A 22,573-nucleotide genomic window follows, 5' to 3' on the forward strand; every position below is an offset into this window, starting at 1 on the left:
CATTCCATTTTGTCTGCTAATTTATTGCGCATCATTATGCTTTACTCTACATTCATCTAAATAATTACCTCTTGTATATTTTGTCCCTGGTTCAGTTTTTTTTCAATGGAGATAAATTAACTTAAAATTTATGCGTGCACTTTTCACCGACAAAAATACAACAAAAATGATAACAATACAAGCAGTTGCTTCAAATTATGAGGAGGTATAATATATGCGAGTCTACCTGTACATATGCAATGAATAAAAGGTAAATCCTGAGAATGAGAGCGGTTACAATACCTGAATGCATCAATAGCTGGATATAGAAGTCCATGAACCACATATCTAGTAGGTTTGAAGTGGTTGATATTAGCTTCGGAAACGGCACCAGCTAGGATACGTTCAAAGCTGCATACCTTAGAGATGGCGCAGATTTGATTATGCTTAAAGGCATCAATCCACGAATCTGAGGTGGCACGGTTTTCAGGTGGAGTATTCGTATACGGGATGGGAGACTATGGAGAGGGGGATGATTTCGTCCATTTCTTCCTAATTGCCGTAGAAAACGGTCCGGAAGATACGGCTTCGAGCGTTCCGGCACGCTATTTTCTACAACGAGTTCTATTGGAGCGCGCCAGCCTATCATAACTATCACAACTCGCCGCATCTTCCAGGCTGTTTTTTACGGTGATTAGGAAGAAATAAACGGAATCACCCACCTCTCCATAATCTACTACCCCGTATAAGAATACTCCATCTGAAATCCGTACCACCTCAGATTCGTGGGGTGATGCCTTTAAGTAACGATGGTCAGCGATGGTCAAAACTATCACAACTGACGAAATCGAAGAAGTAAGATGACATGATCGCATCAAATTTTTGGCAACTTCTGGAGCACAGCTACAGATTTACAGTAGGCTAAAATAGCGGCTAAGAACACAGGTTTTATTGATATAGTAGAGTCAAAAATTTTAGATGCGTTGTAAATCTAAAATATGATAACATGAGTAGTTGTTAATGTTGGGATTTTTTGGGTACTTGTGGTAATTCTTTTTCATTACGCCAGAGACTTTATGCGAAAAAGGTTCTGGCACTTTCCTTATCGGCAACTCCAGCTGTGGAAAAGTGCTAACACCTTTTTGATGTTTTCAAGGAACCAATCACTATACCAAGTGTTTCCTCGACAGACTTTTTGGATTTCCTTCGAAAATTTACCGTTGTTACTGTGTTAGCTTCCTTAGAATGTCTGTGCATAGCCAAACGCTTGGTCGTTTGTTTGCCCAAGATTTTTTTTCGCCATGGATCCACCGTAACCATATTCATGCTTTCTTGCTCTAGCTACGATCACACATTCAACTTGCTCTAGTAGATTCATAAGAACTTAAATTGCAAAAGCACCATATAATTTGAAAACTATTGTGATTGGATAAGGATTCCTCGGTTACAGTAATGTGTCTGGATCAATCCCGTTTTGCAAATCTCATAACTTCTTTGTACAGTTGCTGCTGTAGGTGAAATGTTACTTTTCCAACCATATAGGAGATTTGCACAGATTTTGTGGAGGCGCCGGTTCACGTTGCATCAAAGAAGCGTTTAGCTTTGGCAAGAAGAAAAAAGGATTGGAATGTGTCTAAATGGTCTTAAATGCATCATATACGAGTAATTTTTCATCATTACAAGATATGATGAGCGCCTAAACGTCAGTTGCGTCAGGTTGTCCCCGAACGCTGTTCTCTCTCGATGGTTTGGAACTCCATCGACGAACTGCAAGTGTGATAGCGGTGATGAGAAGAACTACAGCGAGAGCAGCAACACATCCTATAACTACGATAGGCCACGCGAAAGATCTGGACGATAAGGAGCCTGCATGTGCGACCAGGGACGATTCCAACACTTCAGGAACGCAACGTTTCCCTTCAAGGATATGACCAATAGCACACAGTTCGCATCGTTCTCCAGTGTATTCTGACGGACAGGAGCATTCGTTATCCTGAAAAGAATGGATCAAAACTTTATGTAACATCAGGAAATAATCCAATAATTATGAATAATAATTTTTGCTAGTTGTGAAAAAAGGTGAGCAGTTAAAGTAAAAAAAGTTTGGCATCGACTGGTTGCCGGCTGATAACTCTTAAGCGGCGATAGAATTCGAAGGTTTTGATAGACAAATGCAGAGAGGCACCGTATGTGTGCAACCGGGTGATAGCGATGCGTCGGCGGCTCTTCCTATGCCTGACACTCCTCCCAGCCCAAGCTTATGGCGCGTCGCACTCACCCGGTTGAAGGCATTCGGCTCCGACTTTGCAAACTTCACACTCTTGAAGCAAACGTATTTAGATTACTAGGTTAGTAATTCTCAACATGTCGCTTAAGTGGCTACGCACCGTGCCGCTTCAAGTTTCTGGCGCCGTTCTTCGCTGCAGTTCACTTTCGTCACACTCCAATCCCAACAGCGCCGAGCTTCGCGTTGTTCCGACCGGGCAATATCATACGGAACAAAACATAAGGTGACGAAAATACTCCAAAATTTAGGAGAAAAAAATATCTTCTCTCTCCCACTGGAGCTGATCTTTTTGCCTCCTGAGAAGCTAGAACTGAAAATCTTGCCTTTCAAAATGGTTTCAGAAACAGCATGGCTTAAACTACCGGGGCATTGTATAGCGCTCAGAAATCACTGCACATTTACTTTTGTTGGTTGTTTCGAAAGTTTAGGAGCATATTAGCACGTGTTACGTTGCTTTACAAGATCCAGACTTGGGAATACTTTAGGTCGGGGAATTTTAGGCTTCTATCCGGGATTTGGTCATTTATTTTTGATTTGATCACACACCTGAGTAACTTTGCCTCCATTCTCGCAAATCAACGGTACATCGCAGAAAGGGCCGGTGAAACCAACGTCGCAGAGACAGAAACCTTCCTGAATTTTCAACTGTAGCTTCATGAACTTCTTTTAATAACTAAGGACAATAACGGTAAATATCTATGAATGAGAACCAAAGATCCATCTCTGGTTCATTGCTTCTTTAAAGGCATCACCCCACGAATCTGAGGTGGTGCCGATTTCAGGTGGAGTATTCGTATGCGGGATGGGAGACTATGGAGAGGGAGGGGGGTGATTCCGTCCATTTCTTCCTAATTGCCGTAAAAAACGGCCCGGAAGATGCGGCACGTGCACAAAACTGGATCGCTCCAGTCGAACTCCTTGTAGAAATTAGTGCGCCAGAACGCCCGAAGCTGTATCTTCTGGGCCATTTTTTACGGCAATTAGGAAGAAATGGACGGAATCACCCTCCTCTCCATAATCTACTATCCCGTATACGAATACTCCACCTTAACTCCGTACCACCTCAGATTCGTGGGGTGATGCCTTTAGTTTTCGTGAGGTAAAGCAGTACACTTTTCGTGAGAAAACAGCAACTAAATAACCCCTAATAAATTATCCTTATTGTCTCGAATGAATAGGAAGAGAATTGATGATCCGCCTCAGATTCGTGGGGTGATGCCTCTAACGTCTACGATGCTAGTAATATCGTTAAAACTACTGTTGACGATTGATCAATGGTTTCCATGGATGCTGTAGCTTCATTAGGGAAATCATCTCACCATTCCACCGGTAGGGATCCCATTATAACAAGTGCGCATCTGGCAGAAGAGTCCAGTCCATCTTGCGCTACATTCACATTTACCGTTCACCAATTTTCCTGTAACTATTGATTTCAATATGGATGTGGTAACAGAATGTGGAATGACCATCTGATCCTTTGGTTGGGTGTAAGGTCAAGAATGTAAGAGTAATTAGGGCTAATTAACCTTTTCCAGGCTCACAATATGTGACCTTCTCACAACGATCGCCGGAAAGCCCAAAAGGGCAATGACACCGTACCTGAAAATATTAGAAGAGTTAGATTTCGCCGAGATGTTAGGAGGGAAATTTGAGTTGACTTGAGTAGGTGTACCTGTCCGTTCACTTTATGGCGACGACCTCCATTCAGACATCGCTCCTGCTCGCATTGTTTCCCTTCGTAGCGGAGGGTACAGACGCATTCACCCTGAACGGTTCTCATTTTCTTTGCGGTCGCTGCATATGCGCTCTCCGTAGCGAAATTAGCTAGCTGTATTTTATGTCCAGGATGGCTTCCAATATACTGCCACGGTTCAACTCTGTTTCTAACTCAATTTATTCTCATGAGTAGGTTTTGCCTTATAATACAGTATCTCCTAAACGGTGCCACACAAAACGACAAAGTTTTCAACCATTTGCAAGTGATTAGGAACATATGATTGTAACGCACCACGCAACGCACGTTTTGTATCCATGACAAATTCGAAATAAAGAAATGGTCCAGCTAGTGCACTGCAGATTCACCGGAGACAGTGAAACACAGTACGGAGGTTGCGAATTCTAACAGAAATGTAAGTCCGTACATTTGAAGGATTTAACGATTTGAAAGAATTTGCACATATCCTCCGGCATCGCGAATTATTCTTCTGCTCGTAGGTCCATCGGCATCTCTACCTATCCAGACGCGGGTACGAATTGAACAAGTGGAGAAAGATTTTGCAGTTAGACAACCACAAACAAATTAACAATATTTACTACTTTTTATACACACTATACTGCATGCTTTTTCGAAATGGACAGTAAAAACTGGCAAGAGGTCCTGATATGAAAATGAACATACGAAAACATGTTGAAATCGGTATTGCTCGTCCTACAAAAGTAGGGAATCTACCATATCATTGACGGTTTATTTCGGTTCCTATTTCCGGTAGTAGTCTGTAATTTGCGTCATTGTTGTCGGGAAAGACACCGATGCGCCGTTATTGAGATACTCGTACGATGTACACTTGTCGGCCAAGCGCCATAATCCACGCATACAGGTTAATCCGCCCAATCAAAAAAGCTAATCCCCATTCATGTGCACTTCTTTGATTCCCACGCACTCGAGCATCGCTCGGCAGGTGTCCGTCCGAGCAGGCCGTGCCCCGCCCGCCGCGCTCCGACAGCCACACAGCGCACCTCGCCAGATGCCATGTCCGTTGGACCTTGACTTGCCGACGACAGTACCTGTCGGGATGTTTTGTTGCGAGCGAATGTTGAGTTCTGCTGAAGTTACAACAGCAGCGGACTGGTGTTCCTGCTCGAATATTAGTCAATATCTATATCTAGTAGAACATTTCATAAAGAAAGTTGGATGTGAGTTATGGCAAAGAGCAGACACTTCAAATCCTACAAAAATATTCCAAAAAAGATGGATCGCTTAGTTTCTATGTGCAAAAGGTAGACAGACAAGTGAAAATATGGAATTTCACAAATTGAATTAAAATGACAATTGCTAGCAGAAACTTATCTTACAGAAATTTTAGTAAAGTTTGTTGATTTAATGTGAAAGTATAAACAAGTTTTCTTTTTAGTTTTAGTAGAATTGTTTTGATATAGTTTTTTTTGGGTTTAATTTTGGTGTTATAATTTTGTTGTTATGTTAAAAAACATTTTAATTTTGTCACTGTTCTTTACATTTTCGTTACTTCAATACAAAATAAAACCACAACAATTTTATTGTCAAAGGTATTTATGACTAACTTACAAAGGATTCTGGCGATCTAGCACCATTGACCTCACAATTTTGCGAATTATTTCAGAAATTCGACTTTTTTAAGTGAAAAATAGACAGCGCTGTGTTTTTATGAGATTGATTGAAGTTGACTGATTGATTTGAAGAGACAACCTTATACGCAACTGCGGAAGGCGAATCGCCGAACTTTCACGAATGCAAGCGCTGCCAGTTTCACCATTGATATGTACTTAGAGATGATGAAAACATTAATAAAATATCAATCTTTCACGGAAAGTACTAAGAGTGCAAGCAAGGTTTAGCTCATTCTCCTTAAGTACAAAATAATTCAGAGGTAAGTTGAGTTACAAAGTAACTTGACGTTTTGACAGTAAAATTGGTCAATTTTCGTCGTCGACCCTATTTTTCCTATTTGAGGAACAATTGCAGGAAATCTTTTTCGAAAGGTAAATGTCAGAGAAAGACTTGTTCTACTCTCAGTGCAGCTCCTACGAGTCTAGGACTCGTTCAGGAGTAACAGAGTAAGTCAAAAGCCAGGCAAGCACGAAAAAACTCACATTAACAAAAACTCCTCCATTTTTGCAGTAATCCGGAGGTAGTGGAAGATCTTTGAGTCGTTCTTGAGCTAAGGTGGCGGCGAATAAGAATTGGATGAAGTAGACGAGGATGGTCATCTGAAATATGATGATGTAGACTCAGAGTAGAAAGGAGCGATTTAAACCAGTAATCAGCAGACACGGAGAATAATCGAGGAAAATTGAAGGGAAGGAAATAGCTCTTGATTTCCTAGGCGTTTGAGGTCCCGAAACACAGGTTTCGCTGATAGACTGGCCACTGCAGCGCTGTGGCTAGGTCTAGAATTCGGAACCCCTAAAAAAGCTTGACCTACTTGAAAGCATACATAAACTAATTATCTATGTTTTTTCAATCGCAGATCTACAGTATCCTGCGTAAAAACTAAATTCGCCGCCTCTACGCAGACTCAGCTCCGACATGCTCCCATGTACAACTCCTATGAAGACGTCTGCGTTCAGTGTGGCAGCTCAACGAATCTAATAATCATACGTAAGGGGATTATCGCAGGATGTGCGCGCACGCTCGGAATCGCATCGTACTTTAGTGAACTCTTGAGAAGGTCGTGTGTGTAGATGAATGGGTGCTACGGTGTCAAAGTTTACAGTTTGTAGAAAATTCTCAAATCAATGGTTGAAAACCAGGATTTTTTGAAGGATTCATTAAGGAATGAGTTGAAACGGAGTGTTCTGGTAGTAGATGTAGGATCCTCAGATTCCGACGTTCCCTTTTCAAAAATTTGAAGAAAATTCTGTGAGGTGAGATTTTCTTTAAATGGCGAAGTGAATATTTCATTTCATATCTTGGGAAAATAGTCGCATTAGCAAATTTCCAGCAATTTGAGCTGTTCATAAATTTCGTGAATACAATGACCAAAGGGTTTAGTACAATTTTTTGAGAATCTCTACAAAATTCCATGAAATTTTCAACCAATGAACTGGCTTATCCTTCTTTGACCCAAAACCATCATGGATTATGTTTTCCACACTTGTAAAGGAGAGCAATGACAAGTAGAAGGACAATGGAGGGACAAAAACTCTATCCCTTGGATTATTTTACGTGATATTCCATAAAAGGAATTCTGCCACGTACGGGGCGAAAATTCCAAGGACAAAGTCACGCCCAGTTAGATGACCTACATTTTCAAAGGAATTTCAAAATGGTCCTCTTCTTTTAATTCCGTTTTTCGCGTTTTATGTAGATCTCGCGCGCAAATGACACATTTTCATCAAATACAGTAGGATCAGGAATGTTATTTTGGATTGAATTCTTAGACAATGACTTATTTTGACTCATTCGAAGTAGTAAGTAGTAGTTTCAACACACAAGTGGTGTACTGTTAAAAATGTTTATTAATAACTAAGCCAAGATAGTTGTTCCTACCACTTCAAAAAAACTGACTTGAACTTGACAGTAGCACTTTTTTTCTCATCACAAAAAACTTTCCTCATTAAACCTAAATTGAATAGCAATAACAATACAACAATAATACTAATAACATTGGTGTGTGAGTTAAGCAAGAAACGATACGGTAGATGAGTCAGGAATAAAAGAGGTTCTCTGAAGAGGACCGAAGTGACCAAATCATCGCTGACGATCCTAGCACAAATGGAACTCTCGAGGCCACAGCCGTTGTGCCCTGACGCCTACAATATGCGCCCCGCCCCCTAATTAGCTCGGATGCGCGGCGTCGGCGCGGCTGAAGGTGCGGATAGCGTTTCGCGACAGACTCCTTTGCGAAGTCCCGCAGTTCCAGAAAATAGAGATTCTTCTGGATGTCACATTCTTTTAAAAGATTACAATGCGGTTTAAATTCTCGAGGGAATGTTCGTTAATTACTGTCCGAGGTACGGGTTTACTGCCAATATGGCTCCGCTAGCAGACCACTATCGACGTCGTAAATCTTCCGGGCAATAAACGTGTATGCCACTGGCCTCTTCATCAGTCATCATCACACTGTAGCTGCGGCCGATCGCCAGGTAACGGCGACCACCGCTGTGTTGCCCGGAAAAAGTCTTTTTTAAAGAGTTCCTTCATATTCATGATGCTATCTAAACCCCTTCCCCCAAAAACGTGAAAAAGTAGGTAGGAGGTACGGTGAAAGGAACTGCACACCTCTTCTTCAAAGGAAACAAGTGGCGTTAATTACCTAGCCAATACGAATGAGATCCAAATTACAAGAAAATGTAAAGAATCGGAAATGTTGACAAAATCAAGTGACCTGAATTTACGGTAAGTTATAAGGGACCTCGTATAGCTCTTAGACTGCACGTATATGTATCTTCACTCCAGCAACACCTAACCGCCCAATTTCGAGTTATGCAAGAAGTGACAGATACTGTGGCGAATAGTGCATCATAGTAAAGGAAGGGCTTGACATCCTTAATACCTTGAAATAATCTGATAGATGTACAAAGGAGGAAGCCCTCGAAAATGATGCCTCTTAATCCAAACGCTTTTATACAAAACAACAACACAATAATGAAGAAGATAGAATTACCGATGGTATTACAGTTATATATCTCTTTAAACAGGTTTGGAGAGAATAAAAAGATCAGTATTTAGTTACTACATAGTTTCTCGACGCTTCTTCAACACTTTCATAATGAGTAATTGGCTAGTAGCCGGCTATGGGATCCCATGATACAGAAGTCACGGCCTTCGCAAGAAAACGAAAAAAACGCGAATCCGGAATTCAACTCAAACCTCAGACGAAGTTTGAGTTGAGGTCGAACGCGTAGGCGCATCCCCGTAGGGATTGATCAACGCGGTGCACTTTATCCTTTACTTTACCCTTTATGAGAATCTCAGTTTGAGCTTCATCCTCAACAGGAGGCGGAGGCGCTACAACATCATACATTCGTGTTACGGAGAGAGCAGAAATTCTGAATTTCATGAAAAAAATAATGTTAGTAAAGGAGTTCAAAACATGAATAAAAATATGGACGAATATAAATGTGTATAGAAACGATTGCCTAGATTTCGTTCGGTAAGTAAGCATAAGGCGAAAATATATGCAATGATAGTTTGTTCCTGGACTAGTCAAAAAGGTCTGGAAATCTACTGAATGTGAACAGGTCCGAAATATTGAATAGCCATTATTGTGGTGAGTTAATCGCTAATTAATATCCACTATAGGTAATGTTTAATTACTTCACTTAATATGAACCATTTTTTTTAAATCAAAAGTTACTTGCATCCAATGAGTCGAATATGCAAGAACCATGCTGAAAAAACGAAACATCATACGGTAATCGCATTCAAAGATAGAATTCCCCGTCGAAGTCGATCCTTCAAGTCACACGTACTTGTCTAATCGAAGTTAGTTTCAATCTTCAAATCCGGAGAAAGTTTCCATAGAATCCGTAGATGAAATCGACACCATTGTTGTTTTTGGTTGTGGACTGGGTAGAACGGATTGTTACACATCGTCGAACATCAATCTATCATCAACATAACCTCTCAGCTACACATGTGGACATCCTGCACAACAATCTCTCACCTGTTGGCCGAGCTTTACAGCAGATGAGGTGAGCCCAGAATGAGGACTCCGCGTATTTAGCAAAGGCGGCAACATTAGCATTAAATGGCGATCACTTCGGGGTGCTGAGACCGTAAAGAGCGCTTGTGGGTTGAATTTATCGGAAATGAGCAGATGAACGAGCAGCACCTTAGTGAGTTCGATGTTTTGTTTGTGATTCTTCCAAAAATTATGCTTGACTGATCTTTTTCTTGATTTTTGTTTACATCTATGAAATGTTTAAAAACAAAAACAAGATAAAAAATCAAATAAGAATAAAAATAAAATGAATGGAAAAATTAAAAAAAAATCATTTATCAGACCTTTATTAACTTATAACTAAATAAGGCATTCACTATCCTGTGAAGTGACCTCCTAAGAGGATTTTTCGACTTTTGTACAAGCAGAATGGCATTGTTTACCTGCTGTCTTGTGGACGATGTCAATTCCTGTTCGAAAAAAAATTGAGTCCAGATTTTTTTTGACTCGGACAAGATATTATCCTCTTACCTTTCTATGTGATGAAACTTTGAGAAAAGTAGGTGAATAAATAAAATTATTATATTGTAGTGACTACTTGGCTAGTGCATTCAGGGCAACATCATCCATCAAGCGTGAACTCGTTGAAAATAGAACATGGACGTCAACTTTTGGACACTAATCCAGTTGTGATGTATTGCTTGTTGAGGGTGTGTGTAATCACGTATTCATATGTACGCCATGAGAACCGCATACTCGCATGGGAACTCGTGTTCGCAAAAAAAAATTGGGTCACCATGTACTGTATTTATGACGATCCACGTTAAAATATCCGCCGAGCTATTTTTTAGGCAGAAATCCACAGAAATCCCTAGGAGTATTAGATATGTTTCCTTCAATTTTGCATAATTCATATTTACACGTGCTTCCTCTAATCAGCTACATGCTATTCAGGATCTCAAATACAATGCTGTTTATGTTTACAATGTTTTAAAATGTTTATGAGATCCTAGAATGTTTGTGAATTTCGGTCGTCTGAACCTACAGAATGAAGGAATTACAAGTTAATGGCAATGAGCGTTTGGTACCAAGTAGCACTACTACACTTGATTTTGTTTTTGAAGAAGATTTTAATTTACAGGTGGAAACGGTGGTTTTTGACATTTTCTTTTAGTCCCCTTTAGGAGTGATTTTCGGAGAAATTAGACTGCAAATGAATAAATCTATCACTGGAGCAAGAAGTAAGACGAAACGAAACGAAACTTTTAATAAAGAGGAGAGGATTCTGGGATTTAAAGAACAGAGAGAATGGATCCGGTTTTGGTTCAGTGTAATCAAGGCTGAACAAGGAAATGTAAGACAGTTGATGAGCTTTGCGGCAGTCCTTAAGTGTATGACTTGTGTCCGAACATTGTTGACATTTGCTAACACCATCAAATAAACAAGTAGGAAATCTCGAGCGCTTTTGGCTTTCTGGTTCCAGTTTTCTGGATTTAGAACTTCTAACGCCTAACGAAACGATTAAGGAACTAGCCGGGAGCAACTTCGCCTACGTATTTTTCATGTGCTTCTTCTGAGAAAAAAGAAGCAAAATAGGAAACTTCTGCTCAGCTGCTGTAAATACGTATGTTTTAAAATGTATTTCGCTTCTAAGATTCAAGAAGTTTTATACTTCCAGGAAATTCGTCCTTCATTCATTCCTCCTAATCATTATAGCATTGAATCAGGAAAAAATTCCGTTAAACACATGGTACTTCTACTTTTGTAAACAGCACCGTTACTAACTTCTGCCCAAGAATCAGGTTAAACCCGTCGCAAACCGTTCCAAAATTCTTGGGGGTAAGTGAAATGAAATTTCGGAAATCCCATTCGAATGCAAATGAGCTGCTGGTTTCAAATATAATTGAAGAATTGATTCTCTTTTGACATATGTGTGGGAATTCTAAACAAATATCGAATCCTGAGACTTAAGGGTTCATTGAAGGCCGTTGACAGTGCTTGAAGTGGGAAAAATAAGGAAATAGAGCAAAGTTGTAAGTTTGACATTGAAAAATTAAACATTTCCAGAGACAGGAACTTAAAATTATGTATGCGACTTGCTGAAGCTTACATGAAAAATTGAAGAAGCGGATAATAATTTAAAGCCAGTTTTGTCGATCAAGAGATGTCGCTGCAAAACGTTGTGCAGAATTTTGAAATTCATTCATTCATTCATTTATTCATTCAACTATGAAAATCGGAACGCTTTCTAAACAGCAATTCAATGAATTAGGCAAGGTTTCTTTTTTTTTTTTGCTACGATTCACTATCTTCGAGTAATGAACATCTTTTATTTGAAAATGTATCCGTAGGTGTTTTGTGATGTATTGCTTAAATTTATTTGCGGGCCACATAGATGCGTAGCGCACATCATAAATAAAACAAAGTAAGACAAACTTGTACATTTCTTTGTCCATTAATATGAAAACTAAAAACTTTTCTTTAGAAGAAGTGTCAGCTTTTAAATCAATTTCCATCACCACGAAATGATCATTTTCTATTTCAATAGTAGTATTTATAATAGCAGCATTATTGGCAGCTGATTTGGGAACTTTTTTCATTTTCCAGAAGTTTCTTCAAAGATTGATTAGTGGCACACAGGCAGACAATTGTGATGTTCGGAATCGGTTTCTTTTTCTAGGATGAATATACTCATACAAATCTTAGTCATGTCCTAATTCGTGTTCCAAGGAAATGATTGAAGATTCGCCGTTGCTGAGAGGAAAAGCTCACTTTTCGTAACATAAACGGATTGCAGGATATAATCAGCAGTGTGTGGATTGCAACATAAGCGGCGAGCGTGCAGCTGGGTCTCTGTTTCCCTTTAGGGCGAACCTCTGCACTACTATTCATTCGTAGTTGAACGGTTTCATCTGAAGGGGGAAGTATGCATTCATTACGAAGATTCCTTCCAGATTTCTCTGCGTTTCCCCCTCTGAGTCGCCGCCTCTGATCCTCAACTCAAGATGAATACTGTATGATGTCCGGCTGTCGGCACATCAAAGTACGCCGGACCGATATTACCACATTAATAATGGACAGTTATGATAGCCTCCGCGAAATATAAGACACTGAGCGGAGAATCGTCTGCCGAGAAAGGAAACACCCGGAAAGACTCACAATAGGAACAAAAAGTGCTCTCGAACGTGATCGAGGTCGAACTCATTCGAGCGATTTCTAACGGGGTCTCCGATCGGTGCCCGATCTCCTATTTCTCTCTGAAATTCGTGGGTCACAACCCTGGTTCTGTTCCCTGGGGTTTGTCTCAGATCAAGAAATACGATGTATTTATCATTTACAGAGCGATGAATATTTTCCAATTGTGAAATTATAGACCTAATCATAGACATAACCATAATTAGTCGAACGAACGGCTTACGAAAGGTTACTGTAAGTGTAAGCGGTCCACAATCAAAGTTCTCACTCACCTACTACTGATTTCCTCAGCGATGTAACGTTTGTTTACCTCAATATTTTTTTTATCAGAAATTATGAATTTATGACAATTTTCATATCTGTATAAGTTCTTCCAAGATTTTTATTCACTGCTCATCACCGAGCTATGATCTCATCGACTGATCTTTAGAGGTCAGCACTCTTGGATTCACACTTATCGGATGCTGATGAACTCCCTTTGATTAATCATAAACTGTGGGTCTTATTAGTAAAAGCTGTACAGATAATAAGTTTACGTAAACTGCGTGCTATCCTTGGCGAAGATTTGATGAGATGTGTGAGAATGCGTGTGTTTGTTGAAAATGTCCTAGCGGGGTTCCCATGGTGCTCCATTAATTTGATATACGCAGGGCCAACGCATGACAGAGGCCAATAATGTCGCGGCGGTCTCGGGAAGTGTCTGCGAGGGTCAAATGAGCCTTCCTCGTTCCCGCACAGTAATATGGGCTAGCCCCATGAGGTGCACATTCTGCACATGATTTACAACTGCAATCCCATAACGAGGACGCTTTAATTATGGAAAAGGAAGAAGGTGGCCGCACGTATCCCCGTGTTCTAGGATCCTCCATCTGCAGATTTGCGCAGCCGGTGTCAGCTCTTGAGACGGCGCCGAGGGTCAGACAGAAGCTAATTTGTGTTGCAATATGCCTCATTCAATTGACCGCCCTGGCTGGTTATTAATACGGAATTATGCGATCATCGAAACATGGATATTCATGCAAATCCCTAGGGTTAGGTAGTAATTGGCGCGCGAAACTCGGCCCTAAGCACTGACAACGTGATGAAATTCGCTCAGGAGGACTACGAGTGATGATCTCTTTGTCGCAGTGGAACGCTTCGAACCTCTTAGGTATCGCAAATCTGAGTAATAAAACACAATTTGAAATAAAAAACCAACAAGAAGAAGTGGAAAAAAAGCAAAAAAAGAAAGACGAATAAAATGAACGGTGAATGATCAAAAATGAACAAGAGGCATAAATCAAAACAGCGGTACCAGAAGGTGAATGACAGCAGCAATTAGTAAAGTAACAGCAATAAAAGTAAAGGAATGGCGATGAAATTGAGCAAAATCAACCGAAAGATTTCGGAAATTCGTTAGATTTACACCTTTTTATTCTCAAAAACAACAAATTTATGGACATTATGTACTGATTTTCCTATCGAGCCTCAGTATTTTTTCGCATTTTAAATGTACATAATTTGAGGTCATTTAACGTTTTATAACACTCTTTTTGATTTTTAAGTCAATGTTCCAGATAAAGACCTTTTTTAACTGAACTGCATAACCGACTTATCATTCTTCAGGTTTTGTTAGAGGATTTCTTCTAACAATCCTGTTATTTCGAAGAAAGATCTTTTGCTTTGCACGGAGCATAGCAGAACGTTTCAGGACCACTTTACTACATAATCTTTATGTTATGTAGGTTCGATTTTCTACAAGGCTCATAACAAATACTGTATTATAAAAAAACCAGCAAAACAAAGCATACTAATTTCTTAAATTAACTAATGGAATCTGAGGAACAGCCTCTAGTGGACGTATTTATGCATCTTCGGATATAACAGCTGCAAAACCAGTCTTTTTTCTCTCTTTTCCCCTTTTCTCAAACTTTCCTCCATGTGTACTTGTAGGTGTTTTTTCCCGTTTTAAACCTTAATTTTTGGCACATGAGCAGTGCGGTAAATTACATGATTAGGTTACGACTCAGTGTTGAAAGGTAACGATCAACGGACATACGTTGCTGTTTTCGGTACACTCCTAATTAGGCAGAAGATAATAGCAGGTTACAGAGACTGATTGGGAAACAATCAGACGCCACACAACGCCCTCATCGGATGTCGACCGGAAGTGTGCTGACAGGACAGCAGGAGACACACTGGCTTCGGGATCAACCATTCTTCAAATAGCCCTCAGGGGAAAATCCTTCCTTGATCAACCATACTTCCCAGGACGGTGGATTTTCTATTTTTCCACGTCCAGAAACGGAATCTCAGCAAAATGATCTCTTTAAACTTAGACCCTACATGACTTATTTGATTATTTGGACTTTGACCTACTACAACTCCCTGGAAGTTTGGGAAAAACAATGATAACATGATACATATCCATTCTGCCAAATGATTCTGAGATGCATAAATCCGGTACAAAGAGAAAAAGGAAAATTCAGTGTAGATACAGTAGTTGTCGAATTATGCTAACGTTTTTCCAATTATAGAGAGCGGAGAATAAGCACTGAGAAACGCAAATAACAATAGCGCACATCGTGGATATCTGCCAGTTAAAGGAAGCTATGAGCGAACGTGGAAAAAAACGCAAATTTGCAAACATTGCGCAATTTCATCGCAGTCCACCGCTCGCACTGTAAGGGGAGAATTTTTCAAGAAGTCCGGATGAAGAAGAACAAGAAGATGTGATCGTTCGAATGGAGGTTGTATTTTCCTTAGTTTTAACTTATGTGTTATTTTTATTGCTAGTTAGTAAACCTGTTGTTCTCTTTTTTCAACGGAAAACTTACAAGCAAAATTATTGAGTACCATATCTACTCCTGCTTAACTGCGTTGAATTGTTTGATTGAAAGGAAACGGTGAATATCGCTGCCAGCTTCTCCTGGATATTTTGAAAAACTGACTAAACATTATGAAAGAAGTCGAGCACTAATAGCAGGATAAAACGTGGGATTTATCCGAGAAATTTTCGGCGTACTGTAACAAGCACTGGCGAACTGTTTCGACCGTTATGTAGGCTTTCACACGTATTACAGAGGAGATGTAACGTAACAGCTCATGGATGAAACACGTCGAATAAATGTGAAAAGTTCTAAATTTGAACAACAGATTTCTGAGGAAGTATTCGAAGTCAGCACCAATTATAAAATATGTTGAGAAAGTCTCTTTCTTTTTAACTTTTTAAGTTTTTTCCCTGCGAAAATGGGAGAGAAAGCAGATTAAATAGTTGACGAAAGCTTTTTCTACTGAATATTCCCGGATTTGCTCGCAAACACGTCGTTAAAATTTTTTGTTTAGCAGCACAGTTTAGCTGTCAACTATAGAACAGGCAAATCGCAAAATTTCAAAAATGTCTGTCTGTCAAATGAAAATCAGGAATGAAGTAAGTGAAGCTGAGTACTAGTTGGAGTGGAAAAGAAGCCCACTGCTTTGCCTTCGCTGCTCTCCAAATCATATTTTAGCAGCTGTAAATCGTGAAATTGAAGACGTTCTGCACGTATTCTCATTCACTTCTTGACAGTGTCCTCACCATTATCAAGAGCTGCATTCGTCAATGTCCTCAGTATACATAGGTCTCAAAGATTGCAAAAATTAAAATTCAGTCCAAGAAGTTTCTTGTCGTAAGTCTCAAGAACGTGGTCTTCTACAGTTTTGAAACTAGCAACGAATGTAATCCTGAACATGATTAAATCATGCACACGGGACCCCACGAAGATAAATCTATTGAAAACAGCCAATGGAAATCCACCAACTACCCTTCTTCGTTGTCTAGAAAATACTCTGTAAATTACTTCAGATTGAAAAATAACCGTCGCGAAACCTACCTATTGTATTTGAGACACGCACTGCCTTTATGTGCTTTCTCCGCATTGTGGAGCTCATACGACATATGCTGTCCGCAGTTAATGCTCGCTGTTTTACGGTCACTGGGTTATTAACACAGTACTCGATCCATTATGCTGGATAGGTGCACAAACAATTTGCTAGAGTGCCTATTTGAATGAGCTCAACTTTTTAAATGAGATTGAATCGAGGTGATTTAGGGATCCAGCACAATCTCATCCGTACGATGTCTTGTGAGCGTGAAAATCAAAAACTTCTGCAAAACTTAGTTATCGCTGAAGCAGTACTCTGCAAAGATTACGAAGCGAGTACGAAGTGTTCATGATCGTTCGTATCCGTGAAATCCCCCTACACGTGTATTGCTCTGTCTTAACATTCCGTCATTCCATTAATTACAGGCACTGTTTTCTCAAGACGTCATCATTTGTGCGAATATAACAATAGGCGTGTACATTCGAAACTGTCCACCCTTGAACACTTCGTGACAGCAGTGTTGTTACGCAATCGAGTGCTGTTTTGGACACCTGTCGCGATCAGCGGGATACGGTTCATCTCTTGTGAAGAGCATCTCTAATCTGGAACAGCGTTCGAGAGCAAGCACAAGATATGCAATTTAGGCACACTGCTCGTCATTATTGCAGCAGCGATGTATCGCGTAAACAGCAAAAGGCAAGCGTCATAAAGCGAAAGCACTAAAAGCTCACCACAGCATCAGTACACATTTATGGATGAAAGGAACCGTAAAAAATGCAGCCAATAGAAATATGCTACAAAAAGAATAGGAAATCCCGGTTCATATAATTCTTCGCTTAAAAACAAGAAATTAAGAAGAAATGAACATATGTATAAGGATAAGCGGTGTCTCGCATATTTATGTACGAATGTGGACCTGTGTTTCACACAGAGAAATATGAACTGTAAAGTATTGTGAAGTAAGCGAGACAGGCGCTTGAGGTATCCTGAGTCACAATGGAAGATATGGTAACTAATTGGACAGAAATTCCGTCCCTAAAACGATAAGCGCTCGTAAAAATCGGATGAACACCGAAATGAAAGTCAAGAAACCAAAGAAAATAGGAACAAATCCGAATCAACTAGTGAGTACTGGAAGGCAAATATGTATCGTGGACATTACGCGTATGTAAAGAAGAATTCCACGACCGAACAGTAAAAGCTAAGAGGGGGTGACCTGCACCGTGGGAGCAACATCCAGGCCATTTAAAGAAGCATTACCAGAAATTTCTACAGGAACTCCTTTATAACTCTTCAAGGTATCGTGATCATGATCGTGCAGCATCAAAGCATCGTCCAGGGAAGAACGGGAACTGTTCGAACCCAGCGGAGAGATGGTCCTATGAGAAAAGAGAAATCGTTTGCATAGCAAAAAAACACAACAACAACGAATAAACGGAAATTAAAACAGTGAACATTACGTTCCAAGGTTGACTACATATAACTCAAAGCTAGGCAATCATTAAGCTCTCAGATTAGCTTAGCACTTTTGAAATTAAGGAAGGAAAGTTATGAATAGCTTACCTTTGTGGGGTGTTTGTTCCTGAACTCATTTTGAAGAGTGCACGTTTCTGCTCGCGTTCCACAATAAACACGTTCCTACGGCGTTCATCTTCACCAATCCTGAAGAGAGACATTGATGATTAAGACTTATTATCTGGACTGCACCTCGTACCACTAACCTGTCATAGATCAGACCGTCAACACCGAGCTCTTTTTTGAAGTAATTGATGTTTTCTTTCTTATCTAGATCATCTCCCCAAACAAACGTGATTAGACCAAAGTCGTTAGCTCTTTTGACTGGATAGGGATCATTGAGAAGATCTTCTGAGTTGAAATTCACACCCTGAAAGCATCTTCGTAGAATGATGTGATTTCATGACAAGAAAGTCTAGATTTCTTATAACGGGGAACTTCGCGCACCATAATATCAGCCCCAGCAGCGAAATTCACTGCCGTAAGACTAGTACTGCTGCGTTGATCTTGGAATCGAGTATAGCGTTGCGTCTCTCCAACACAAAGGAACAGCACAGGGTATTTATTCTGTTTCATGGATATTCTGGAAAGTATAAAAGTGAATTACAACCACATGAATAACGGGTATGAGTATGAGCAAGAGTTCCAAAGTTCAGAAAAGTTCCAAAAAATGATGCTGTGTTATGATGCTAAAAAACAGCTAAAATTTCATAATAATCCTAGCTTTTTTCGGTTTAAATGATTCAAACTAGTCAACGTTTTTTATTATAACAGACTATAGCGGACTACAACATATTATACAAAATCGGCAAAAAAGAACACTTATTTGACAGCTTTAGCGGCGATTTTTGTCGTAGGAAGAGACTTACAAGGAGCAAATATCTGGATCGAAGCTGGAAAACATGATTCTCCTACTGCCTGCGTTGTTGAGAAGATCGGCCAGAACAACGTCTATGAATTCGTTACGCTCGAAATAGTGATCACATTCGTGTTCTCCGTTCTCAAATAAAATTATCATCATATTGATATGTGAGATATCAACGAAAAAATGTCCTTACACTTTGCATCATAGGATACTTCACTTCAACGTTGAAACCAACATCTACATCAACTTTCGTCAGCGCTTCAACCAATGTTGGGAACGGTTTGAAGTCCTCTTCTTCATCACCATCTTCGACGAGTTTCTTTACATTCTCTTTCTTTTGACGGAAGCTAACATGATCCAGCTGTAAATGGAGATTTAATAGTGTTAAAGAAGAGAAAAGAAAACCAGAGAAAAAATGCAGGATCCATTGAGCTACATCTATGGCTAAAAGAAGGGCATCACCTAACCTACCATTAAAAGCTTCAGTTGATTCAATTTCAGATCTTTAACTGGAATTTCGTGGAAATCAATGTGCTTTTCACTGTGCATGTCAGACGGATGCAGAACTTCCGGGATACCAGATGAATGACGCTTCGCCACAGAAACAAGCACATGGAAGTCATGATAAATCACCGCCACCTAAAAAAGAAGTTCGGTTTAGGCTGAAATATAACAAGCAGATAGCTAGGAAGAAATCCCAGAAAATGTCTGGAATTTCAAAAAATTGTAAGAGAACCAATTCCTACGAAAATAACAAATGGCTGACTAGGGAGGCTCCATCATATGTTTTCCAACTGATGCAATTGCGTTTTTACGAGATTTAGCACAATAATATTATGTGCACGACATAGTTACGGTATAGCCATGCTATATAATAACGCACTTAGTCCGTTTGTGTGTGTGTGTGTTTGCCTGTGTGTCACGAAAATTCTCCATAATGATGCAAAAGTCTGCACCGATGAGATGCCGAACCATCGACATGCACTTGATAGGCGAGCACTCTACCTCTTCACAATTGTCCAAACCTATGTGGGCATGCATCTTGGCTTTGATAAGGCAAGTTAGTTTAACTCATGTGTTATTGAGGGCAAATGAACTTTTATGTGAATGTATATTTCCAAATTTGCAAACTATCATCCTGTATAACCTCCACAACGGTTTACCGCCTCATAGTGGCGTGGAGGTGACACTGGGCGTCGAACTGCGATGTACAGCGGAGGTTCGTCCTCCGGCAGGGTCTCCCAAGCTGAGAAGGAGTTCGACACATCCGACATTCCGACTTCTCGGAATCGGAAGCCTAGCTAAGAGTAAACCACTGCTAAGATTCACCACCATCTTGGCAAAATGTCGCAAGGTGGTTCCCTGATCCATATAGATTGGGCGACGACCTGTGGTGAAAGCTAAGCTCGCCGTGGCATAGCTGCTTAGTTTGGGAGAAAGTCTCTTTGCCACTCCAGCATATTCACTGTCTCAGTACCCTGCACACTGGGTCCTGCCGTCTCAGACGTCGGACGGTATGGCGACCGGTGAGAGGCGATAAAATCTCAGGTTGCTCAGGACATCATTGATTCTGGACCAAGGCGACACACGCACGACTCGCCATGGAGACTGTCTCAGACTGTGTACTTACAACGCGAGAACAGTTTCCACAGACGCTGACCTGCATGCCCTTCTCGGAGCTGCAGAGCGTATCAAATTTCACGTGATTGCTCTGCAGGAGACCAAGTGCAGAAGGAGCGACGTACGACAGATGAATGACGGTACACTCGTCATTCGTGGAGAGAAGGTTCCGTCGCGAAATGTAGGCGGTGTTGGTTTTGTTGTGCACCCATCTGTCGTCCATCTCGTCGATTCTCACGAGATCCTGTCACCTCGTCTGGCCATTCTTCGCCTCCGCCCTCTGCGCCAAATTCCATCAGTATCATCAACTGTTATTCACCAACATCAGCAGGTGATGATTCCGAATTGGACGCGTTTTACGAGGAGCTGGAGGAAGTAGTCCGCAACGAGAAGTCCTTCTACGAATTCGTTGTCGGGGACTCCAACGCAAAACTAGGAAAGGCCACAGAAGAGGAATACAGGATTGGAAGATTTGGACTAGGAGACCGGAATGAAAATGGCAATCGTCTCGCCGGGCTGTCGTCCGCTGCTCGCCTCTTTAATGGGAACTCTCTTTTCATGAAAAAAGATCATCGTCGGTGGACATGGGAATCGCCCAATGGCGCGACTCGTGCGGAGATCGACCACATACTCACCAACCGGAGGTGGTGTTTACTTGACGTCTCAGTAGTACCATCCTTTTGTAGTGGTTCTGATCACCGTCTCCTTCGTGCGAAAATACGGCTTAGCCCCACGATGGAAAAGAACATCTGCTATCGGCAACGAAGGAGAAAAGAAGTCATCTACGACGATTGCATACTCGAGGACTTCTTGTCCCAAGATGACTGGCACATCGAGGAGGACCCAAACGTGGACTACGAGATGCTGCTCAGAGGATTACGAGCCTGTGCTGAACATGCCTCGAAGCCGCGCACGACAAACTTGGATCGAATTTCGAAGACCACCAAGGAATTGTTGGAAAGAAGAAGGGCTTTGAGGCTTGATCCGAATGCATCGCACATTGAGCGGTTAGTAGCAAATACTAGCTGCAGAAAAGCGTTGCAGGAGGATCTTTTGAAGTACAGGCAGAAGAAGATTCTAGAAGCAGCACAAAGAAGAAAGAGTCTAAAGAAGTGCCGCAGGGATCTTCGCGAATATAATATTCCGCTAGCAGCCTTGCTGAGCGAAGACGGGACTCGCATGTCATCTCATCGTAAGATGGAAATTATTACGCAGAGATTCTACTCGAACATTTTCCGTTCATCAACTCCTGTGTCAAGCCCAATCATCCCCACTGGCGAAGCTCCACCACGGATTCTCCCTTCGGAAGTACGAGTCGCTATCAAGAGCATGAAGCCTGGCACAGCCCCCGGACCTGATTTTATATCAGCAGACTTTCTTTGGGCTGGCGGCCATCCGCTTCATGTAATCTTAGCAGCGCACATGACATCCTATCTTCAGAAAGAAAGGATCCCAGACCAGTGGAAGACCTCGCGAACCGTTCTTATCCATAAGAAAGGTGACCGAAAGGACCTTCGGAACTACCATCCGATATGCTTGCTGAGCGTGTTGTACAAAATATTTACCAAGATCATCCTCACACGCATATCTAGGACGCTGGATGAAGCCCAGCATCAAGAACAAGCTGGATTCCGCTAGAGGTTCAGCTGCTTGGACCACATCCAGACCGTGTCGAGGGTCATAGAGGTTTGCCGGGAATACCGCCTGCCCCTTGTTCTAACCTTCGTCGACTATGAGAAAGCCTTTGACAGCGTAGAAACGAATGCAATACTGTCAGCGCTGGTCGATCAAGGTGTGGACGCGTCCTATGTGAGGACATTAGCCAATTGCTACGATCGATGCACGACTAGGATACAGCTTTTCCACCGCCCTCTCACCATACCCATTGGAAAGGGGGTACGACAG

General features: G+C 41.0%; 4 protein-coding genes across 6 annotated transcripts; 2 read left to right on the plus strand and 2 right to left on the minus strand.

Annotated features, from left to right (window-relative positions):
• Positions 1–222: 222 nt before the first annotated feature.
• Positions 223–17,417, minus strand: RB195_017867 (uncharacterized protein; the record flags this gene model as incomplete). 2 transcript variants are annotated; one of them, XM_064185054.1, is made up of 9 exons in its annotated part: positions 223–226; positions 283–398; positions 1,748–1,972; positions 2,813–2,899; positions 3,586–3,683; positions 3,793–3,865; positions 3,939–4,031; positions 6,116–6,232; positions 17,400–17,417. In XM_064185054.1, 9 exons carry the CDS (start codon positions 17,415–17,417, stop codon positions 223–225), a joined length of 831 nt encoding a protein of 276 aa, XP_064040935.1. The 2 variants fall into 2 exon arrangements, with proteins under 2 accessions (XP_064040935.1, XP_064040936.1); XM_064185055.1 differs by lacking the exons at positions 223–226; positions 283–398; positions 17,400–17,417 and adding exons at positions 8,435–8,520; positions 8,925–8,991 and having other exon boundaries at positions 1,676–1,972.
• Positions 17,418–17,869: 452 nt separating this feature from the next.
• Positions 17,870–20,891, minus strand: RB195_017868 (uncharacterized protein; the record flags this gene model as incomplete). 2 transcript variants are annotated; one of them, XM_064185056.1, is made up of 9 exons in its annotated part: positions 17,870–18,047; positions 18,232–18,330; positions 18,390–18,553; positions 18,631–18,766; positions 19,053–19,183; positions 19,242–19,409; positions 19,520–19,687; positions 20,212–20,349; positions 20,709–20,891. In XM_064185056.1, the coding sequence occupies 9 exons, from the start codon at positions 20,889–20,891 to the stop codon at positions 17,870–17,872; spliced, it is 1,365 nt and encodes a 454-aa protein (XP_064040937.1). The 2 variants fall into 2 exon arrangements, with proteins under 2 accessions (XP_064040937.1, XP_064040938.1); XM_064185057.1 differs by lacking the exon at positions 20,709–20,891 and having other exon boundaries at positions 20,212–20,322.
• RB195_017869 (uncharacterized protein) lies at positions 20,799–22,306 on the plus strand (the record flags this gene model as incomplete). The annotated part of the gene is made up of 2 exons (XM_064185058.1): positions 20,799–20,856; positions 20,910–22,306. 2 exons carry the CDS (start codon positions 20,799–20,801, stop codon positions 22,304–22,306), a joined length of 1,455 nt encoding a protein of 484 aa, XP_064040939.1.
• On the plus strand, positions 21,227–22,306 carry RB195_017870 (uncharacterized protein; the record flags this gene model as incomplete). Its single annotated transcript, XM_064185059.1, has 1 exon — positions 21,227–22,306. The coding sequence occupies one exon, from the start codon at positions 21,227–21,229 to the stop codon at positions 22,304–22,306; it is 1,080 nt and encodes a 359-aa protein (XP_064040940.1).
• Positions 22,307–22,573: the final 267 nt, after the last annotated feature.

The sequence above is a fragment of the Necator americanus genome, chromosome II, assembly GCF_031761385.1.
Source record: "Necator americanus strain Aroian chromosome II, whole genome shotgun sequence".
Taxonomy (NCBI): Eukaryota; Metazoa; Nematoda; class Chromadorea; order Rhabditida; family Ancylostomatidae; genus Necator; species Necator americanus.